We start from the raw sequence: 8,581 nt of genomic DNA on the forward strand, positions 1-8,581 counted from the left end.
CACACACACACACACACACACACACACACACACACACACACACACACACACACACACACACACAGAGTTATGGCAAACAGCACAGCATCCAGCAGAACAGCACCTTTCCAGGCCTGCGGGTGAAACGCTGCTGACTGATTGACTCTGACGTCTCCTCATTGATTTTCTTTGTTGTTGAAAATGTGAAATAAACAAAAAGGCCGAGGCTCGCTGTGCACAGCGGTCTCACCTCTCCAGATCCAACGATTCAACTTTGCAAAGAAACCAGATTTAAGTTTTCATCTGTTCCCCTTCTCACATTTTGCAGTTTCAGTTTGGAGAATTAGACTCAATTAATCAGGGGAAGACATTTTTACATCAATTAGAGCTCAAAATCTGATACATTTTTTTCATGAATGGCTCTCAGCAACAGGCCAAATCCTCAGAAATCAGATTTTTTCCCCCCTTTATGTACATTAATGCTAATAACTCCCTCCATATTTATTAATAAATTAATAGATTAGCGGTATGTACCATGATTCACCTTTCTGTGCTGAATAGAGCATTATTTATTATTTTAGTAATTGATTATACTATACATTATTCTGATGATTAATCGGATAAAGAAATTGGCACATTTTCAGATTTTCATTTAACCACTTAAACATTTTTAAAACAATATTAGAAAAGCATTAAAAATGCAAAAAGACAACAAATAATTAAATTCCTTTATTAAAAAGAAAATAAACATTTTATTGCCTAAAATACAATAACATATTATTATAACATATTTAGTGTTCACTTGATCATTTGTTGCAAACGATTCATCTGCAGTTAAAAACATACTAACATACATTTGAAAAGCTCATCTCTTTCTTCTTAATTTGTCAATAAACTGTAAGGATACATTTTTTTGTTCATTTTTTTTTTAAATAACTTGAACGAAGTGAAGCTAAAACTGTGATTTCTGTACATTTTTAGCTTAAATACTTCTCTGTTTTTTGAGTAAATTACCTTTTCTGATTCTGTATACTCCAGTTAGCGATTAATCGATTACAAAATTAGTTGATGATTATTTCAATAATCGATTAATCATGATTAATCGTTTCAGCCCTATATTACTTCTGAATTTCCCTCTGTTCCTGCACTCTTATTTTTTAACCCTGATTTGTAACATAGCTTACAACAGTAAAACTTTTATATTTATAAATGAGACAAATGATCCAAAGACTCAGATGTGCAGAGTGACCTCATTACCGATACCTGATGGAGAAATGGGATTAAGTATTTATGTCCAATCAGTCTTTTTTTTATATCTAACCTGAATGAGATTAATGATGCCAGGATATTCCATTAATAGCTCCCATCAGGGTATTTCACTAAGATGAACTGCACCGTGTTTGAAACCTAATACAAATATGATTTATAGCCATTAAACTGACAAAGTGTCGCATATTTCAGGCCAGAACAGAAGTAGATGCTGCTGTACCTTAGAATGTGGAGGAAAGACAAATGAAAGATAAATCAGAGGAAAAGGAGCTTTCTAAATGATTCTCATGTAAAGTGAATGCTATTTAGATTTTCCATTAGAACAAAATCAGACATAATTATGAAGAAAATAAATTTTTATAGATTTTTTATTTATTTGTGTTCAGTTTCCCCGCCATCAAATCTGACTAAGCTTGAGTTGTTTTACAAATAAAAATAGTCAAAAGCTTCAGCATCTAGATGTGACAAGTTGGTAGAAACATTCCCTGTAACTGTAGTAATTGAGGTCTGAACCGATTAATCGCGATTAATCAATCATTGAAATAATCTTTAACTAATTTAGTAACCGATTAATCGTTAACTGGACTATACAGACTAAAAAACCAACACAGTCAGAGCAGTAATTAAGCCAAAACTTTACAAAAATGAAAACATTTCTATATTTTAAATGAAAGATCCTTTTTTATCAGTAATTATTTTCTAGCCAGAACTCTTCAAGTGTTAAGTTTAGCTTTGCCTGGTTTGGATTTTCAAATAAAATCTCATATTAAGCACCTTTTGTTATGCAGTCATAAATTAGTTAATTGAACAAAATTATGAACAGGTTAATCAGCCATACATTGTATTGTTGCTAAGTGAAGCGAAAAAGGATTCCTAAAGTATTTTTAGTATTTGCTTTTAGCTGCACATGCTTACTTTGTTACAGATGATCAAGCATACACTGAAGGAATGTTATGTAGCTGTATTTTAACTAATACAACAAATGAAATTGATTTATTAATATGCATTTCTTACTTATTTTAATACCAAAATTATTTGGTAAGATTTTGTGAATTTGTGGTGTTTATTTTTGTTGGTTGTGCAGCAGGCTCCACTTCTGCTTTTCAAAGATGTATGGTTGTAAAGTTGCACATCTGTTTGCAGCCATTTTTATGTGTGAGTGTAAACATTGAGCTGGGGGCGTGGCCAGCAGGAGATGATTTGGATTTAAAGTGACAGACGTCCTAAAACGACTAGTAAAACCTGAGTGTTAGTTGATTATTTGTATTTTTCAGATTTTCTTTTTGTTTTACATTGCTGGAGTGCTTCTAGAAGGACTTCCTATGGTGTTCAGATGTTATCCTCTGTCCAAGCTTTGGCTCTTTGGTCACTATCTGCAAGATACTTAAAAATAGGCTTTCGGGAAAGATGAGTCCTTGAGCCGAAGTATCAATTTGTTTCCGGTTCTCACAGAAATCTCCTGAGGAAACTCGGATAAGATCCACTTCTCTTTTCCTCGTTTTTTCCAAGTTTTTCCTCCCATTTAGCTCAGAAATAAATCAGTGCTTTAAATGAAGAACTAAAGAGTATCCCCAATCAAAAGGGTTAATTTTCATTCTGATTTAAAGTAAGAAAATTAGTTTGTTGATTAGTTTCAGCTGCCAAGACGGACTCTAATTACATTATTGTCTTTTTTTCAACATGTGATGACGACACACTTTTAAATCAGAGCAAAATCCTGAAAGAAGTTCTTCCATTTCATCTTCAGGTTTTAATATTTTATACTTAATTCCCCTTTTTAGACTGTAACTAACTTCAGCTTTCCACATCTTCAAACAATAATTTTATTTTTTTACACACCAGCATAGCGGAAGGAAATTTATTTTCTAAATTTCACAATAAAAAAATGTGTAACAAAGGAAGTTATATACTGTAATATATATACTTGTAATATTTAATATTTTGTTCGGTGGAGCAAAAACATTCTTCCTCAGAGGATTACAGGAAGTAGTGGTTAAACTTTTGACACCTTTTACTGTAAAAACGGAGATTTTTCTTTTACTAGAGATCAAAATCATACAGACTCTGTTATGATAAATGTTGAAACAGGACCCTCTAGTGGTTTAATATGTTTATGTGCATTTATAGGTTTTCTTATTTACAAATATCTCTTTCTTTTCTACAGAAGAGTATTATGACCCAAAGACAAATAAATAAATACAATTCTGACTTTAATTTCTGTGTCAAAATCCAAATAAATAACCAAACATTCTTAGTTATGTGTCAGTTATTTTGTTGGTGCATGAAAATAATAACATAACCGTTTAATCCTTAACATAAGATTTGTAAACTTGCACCTTAACATGTTCCCAGATTTACTTGGTAGATTTAAGTTTTAAGACTAGATTTGCCCGATGGTGCAAAAGCAGTTTAAACAATTATGATTCTGAGAAGAAAAGTCAGAATTTGCTGAAAAATTATCAGAATTCTGATGAAAAATTATCAGAGTTTTGAGAACAAAAAATATAAATTATGAAAATAAATCTGAATTCTGCAAAAAAGTTAGAATTCTGAAAAAAAATCAAAGTTCTTAGAAAATAATAAAAAATCTGAGAAAAAAACCTGAGTGCTGAGAAAAATAACCAGGATGCTGAGATTAAAATGAGATTATTTTCTTTTCCGGTGGCCCTAATCTTCCTCCGTATTTCTCCTTACAGAGCAGGAGACAGAATATTGCTGGCAGATGATTCCAACAACGACTGGTGGAAGGTAGGTAGGAAATCAATGCTTCATTTTCCAAACTGTCGCTCTGAGATTTTAATGTTTTTGTTCATAACAAAGATAAATACAGATAAACTTTGTAATAAATCAGGGGAAATTGAGCTGAAAATTCTCCAGGACTCATTAAACACATTGGAGATGAATTAGGGGACAAAATGGCCGAGCTGGCCTGTTTCCAGCAGAGCGTACGGAAACTCATTATGCATTTTAACATCGTCTGCAGGCGCACATTAATAAGCACATCTGTCCCAGTTCAGCAGGCCAAGAGCTCTGCACACCTTGCTGATGCGTTTGTGTTCAGCTCGGCCGTCTTAGAGTCGCTAGCTTTAGCGTGATGAATGTCTGTTCTTTGTTTTTTAGGGGGTGATTGAGGACAGGATTGGTTATTTCCCAGCAGCCTTTGCTCATGAGCTGCAGGAGGGAGATCAGGTGTTCAGGTGCAACAGGACGTTCATCGGCTGCAAAGAGCAAGGGCAGCTCACTCTGAAGGAGGGGCAGGTACTGCAGCTAATTTACCCCACAACCATCCAGTGGGGTTTTCACAAACCAAATCTACTGGAGTTACTTCTTTTGTTGTTGTTTTAGCAGCAAAATCACAAATCGTACAAAGTATTTTTGGTCCAATTTCTGATGTAAATATCTTAAAATAAGGCAAAACTGAGTAACGTTTTAGCTTCATATGGGAGATTGATCCTTAATACTGATGAAAAAGTTCTAGATATGAGAAATAATCTACCAGTGGAACAAAACATTATAAACTATGATATGAGAAAAACATTATTTTGTGGGATTTAATTAATTTTAAACGTTTTTTAAATTATAAAAATGTATTGAAGAAACAAGTAAACTAATAAATGGACATCATAAAATTAGACTTGTTGCAATAAATCAATTAATCGCATAATAAATTAAATTCATTTCAATAATTTCCATTTGCATGACTTTTCTTTTTCTACCAAAAACTGGATGATAAAAGTCTTTAGTTTGATGTTTTGGTCTCATTTAAATAATTTATTCACCCATTTTGATCTATTTCTAACACTGTATAAAAAGGTTAACTGAATATTTTTATCCGATTAACTGTCAGAATAATAGATTAATTGATAACTAAAATACTGAGCTGAAACAATTGATCAGATTAGTCGTGATGAATTGATTATTGAAATAATTAACTAATTTAGTGATTGATTAAACTTATTATATGGTTGAAAGTGTATAAGTTACAATTTTGACTGTAATTAAGCCAAATCTGGAAAAAAAATGTCTAATTACATTCTGGAGATGTTTTTAGGTGCAGATGCATCCTTTTCTAATCCAATTAATCAATTAATTGTCAAAATATTAGATTAATAATTATTAACTGCAGCCTTTATCTACATGTTACAGTTCAGGAGGTGTAACATAAAGATGTGTCCAGAGAAAACAAGTGGAATGCAAAATGCTTCCAGAGGCCACGGGCCGTAACAACACATTTATTTTTCTTTATTAGGTTTATTTGACAGGGACAGAAACATTTGGAAATATAACCTCAAGTGTAAATATTCAGCCCTAACTAGCCTCTAATTTCATACATTAACATGTCTAATGCAAAGTCACAGCTCAACGTTTCAGAACCTGAGCTTCAAATTATCCAACAGCTCTTTGGTTAAATTATTCTGGCACACACTTGTTCACAGAAAGGTTAATCTGGAGTCCACAGACCTTTCCTCTCAGGAATCTAATCAAATTAACATCTCAGCTGTTAGCAGATCTCAGACCAGCCTCTGTTTGCTTCCCAGAACCTGTTGTGTTGAAGACTCTGAGTACGCCCAAAGTAAACGCGCCCCAGTGGGGATAAAACCAGCTCAGCAAGATGAATCTGTGACCTGCTGACTCTCTTTTCCATTCACTCAGACCCAGGGGAGAAATGCTCAGAGCAGACATACACATACATGTGTTCTGTCCCATTAACAGGGTCGAGGTTTAAACGAGGCCAGTCCAAAAACGTAAACACTTGACGTGTTTCGAGGAACAGAAATCCTTCACGACTAAGACGAATCCATTTAAAGTGACAGTTGTAAAGGAGTGAATGATGTGATTGAAATAAAATATGGAAGTTAATAAATGCAGAAAAAAAGTAAAATAGTTTTTTTATGAGCATGTGAGAAACTCAGATTTTTGTTAAAAATAGTCTGACAGCAAAAATGATGACAGGCTATTTTTGCCAGGAATTTTAAACCAAAACAGCCAACCAAAAATGAACTGACGAGCAATAATGTGTTTTATTATCATGCTACACATTTTCTTTCCTTCTTTAATAATATCTAATTAAGACAGATTAATCGTGATGAATCAGATATTAAAATAATAATTTAGTAATTGATTAATCACTAACTGGAGTATATAGACTCAAAAAAAGGCCAATTGCTGAATAAAGAGCACAGAGCAGGAACTAAACCAAAACTGCACAGAAAAATACATTTTGCCTTAAGATAAAAATAAAAGGTATTTGACTGTAAACGTGAACCCCTATAGTGGCAGTTTTAGCTTCATCTGGTTCAAATTTTCTTAAAAATATCCAATTAAGTGTGCTGTGTAATTATTAATTGGTTAATCCAGAAAGTAATCAACAGATTGCCCCTACAATGTATCGATAAGTCAAGCAGAAATTGAATTATTTCCTTAATGTGTTTGTAATATTGTATAAAAAATGCTTATGTGGTTAAGTGAATTTTTTAAATCTGATTAATCGTCAGACTAGCGATTAATCGTTTACTAAAATAGTTGTTTGTTGCAGTCCGAAAGCAGACTCATTTTAAATCTGGGATGTAAAAGGTAAATTAAGTAAGAGAATAGAGCAGCTGCTAAACTCCTGAGATGTTTTTCATCCATTAATTGATGATTATTTCTCCTCTGCTGTAGATCTGTGTGAGCAGTGAGGGCGAGCGCGGCGGCTTTATCAGAGTGGCGTTTGGAAAGAAGAGAGGCTACGTTCCCTGTGATGTCCTGGAAATCATCTGAGACAAAGACTCTGCAAAAGCATGACAGGGATAAAGAGTCAGACTGGATCAGCCACCAGGAGGTGGAGGAACCGAAGCAGCAGGAAGAGAGGCGTTCACATCGTCACAGAATGGAGTTTAATCAAGGGCTGATGAGTTTGGCACCAGAAACTCAGACAAAACTCCATCTCAGACGGTCCTGCTCAAGAAGACGCTGCAACAACAAACTGCAAGGAGACAGGAGATCACTGTGTCACTGTTTTTTACTTTTAATTTATAGAGCCTGTGGCTTTTGTTTTGTTTTTCTGTAGTTTATTTAAATATAAGCAGTTGGTCATATAAAAGAAAACAGCTTAAAGTGTAAAAACATAGACACTTGCTTACTGAAATTATTTTTTACAGCTTTTATTACATAAACAGAATTCCCCTCTTACATAGTTTAGTTCCCAATGCTTTTATACTACAGGATTTTCCACATAATATACAGAAGTAAAGAATAGTAAGTGTAGTTTTCTATGACAGAGTTACTGACGCCACGCAGCAGTATAAAAACAAACATGTCTATTTACAGTAAGAGAATAAGAGCATTTATGCCTTGATTTGTCCTAAAACTTTATGAATTTGTTTCTATTACTTATTTTCGTTTCTACTCATTTGCGCTCTCTTCTTAACATCAAACAAAACCTTATTTTTATTCTATAATGGCTCTGAAACAGTAACATTGAAAGAAAAAGATGTCAATGAGTCATTAAATCCAAAGTACTTTATGATGTGACCCTCACTGTGTCCAAATTAATCAGAAACAGTTACATTGTTACATTTTCAGTGAAATCCCGGACGAGCCCCCAAAATTGTTACACCAAAATTCCATTTTAAGATAGAAACCTTTAGCCAATTGACAGTAAGCAAAATGTAGTGTTACATGCCCTCAGTATAATCTCGTAAAAGACCAAAATTGAAGGATTTATCTAAATATTTAAACACATTTAGACTGCTATAAGAAATAAAGATTTAACATAAAACAACCAAAATCCAAGAATACACGATGTTCAAGACCTCGGGTCTATATTATAAAGGGAAAAACTGTAACCTACAGTAAATATCCAGTGTCTTGCAGTATCTTTATCCTCTCATCTGCCACTTGTTAGGTTGCAAACATTTTCTACATGACTCATTTTTAATTTTAAGTTGCAGTTTATTGTGTTTTTTGTTATTTTTCCTCAAAGATTTAAGTTATCTAGACTACAAAGTTGTAAAAAGTTCTTGTCTCTAACAACCTTATTTTCCTCTTTTTGTGTCAGTCATTTTTTTTTATTATCATCAAGCAAATAAAAAAATAATCTAAGCTAGCCTGGTTGAATACAAACAAAACATGCTTTAAACTGCATTTGAGGGAAAAATCCTATCCAAACCAAAATAAATGCCACATCCAGGCCCTACTTATTGCCAGACAAGTAGAATCAAGATATCCCAAATGTAGCCTGAAAATATAATGGTAGCGATTTAGTAATGAGACAAAAATGTGCTAAATGTCCTGACCATATAATTGCACAATTTGACATCTCAAAAATAAATTTGCTTAATGGAAACACTAC

The 8,581-nt window shown here is 33.4% G+C and overlaps 1 protein-coding gene across 2 annotated transcripts in view; it reads left to right on the forward strand.

Annotated features, from left to right (window-relative positions):
- stac (SH3 and cysteine rich domain) overlaps positions 1–7,928 on the forward strand; it is a 34,658-nt gene extending 26,730 nt beyond the window's left edge. For both annotated transcript variants that reach the window (XM_016661844.1, XM_007574143.2), the window contains 3 exons: positions 3,945–3,996; positions 4,369–4,506; positions 6,910–7,928. In XM_016661844.1, coding sequence (XP_016517330.1) covers positions 3,945–3,996; positions 4,369–4,506; positions 6,910–7,008 — 289 coding nt within the window. In that variant the 3' untranslated portion in view covers positions 7,009–7,928. The remainder of the gene's footprint in view (positions 1–3,944; positions 3,997–4,368; positions 4,507–6,909) is intronic.
- Positions 7,929–8,581: the final 653 nt, after the last annotated feature.

This window comes from Poecilia formosa, unplaced genomic scaffold (assembly GCF_000485575.1).
Source record: "Poecilia formosa unplaced genomic scaffold, Poecilia_formosa-5.1.2 Scaffold345, whole genome shotgun sequence".
Lineage (NCBI taxonomy): Eukaryota > Metazoa > Chordata > Actinopteri > Cyprinodontiformes > Poeciliidae > Poecilia > Poecilia formosa.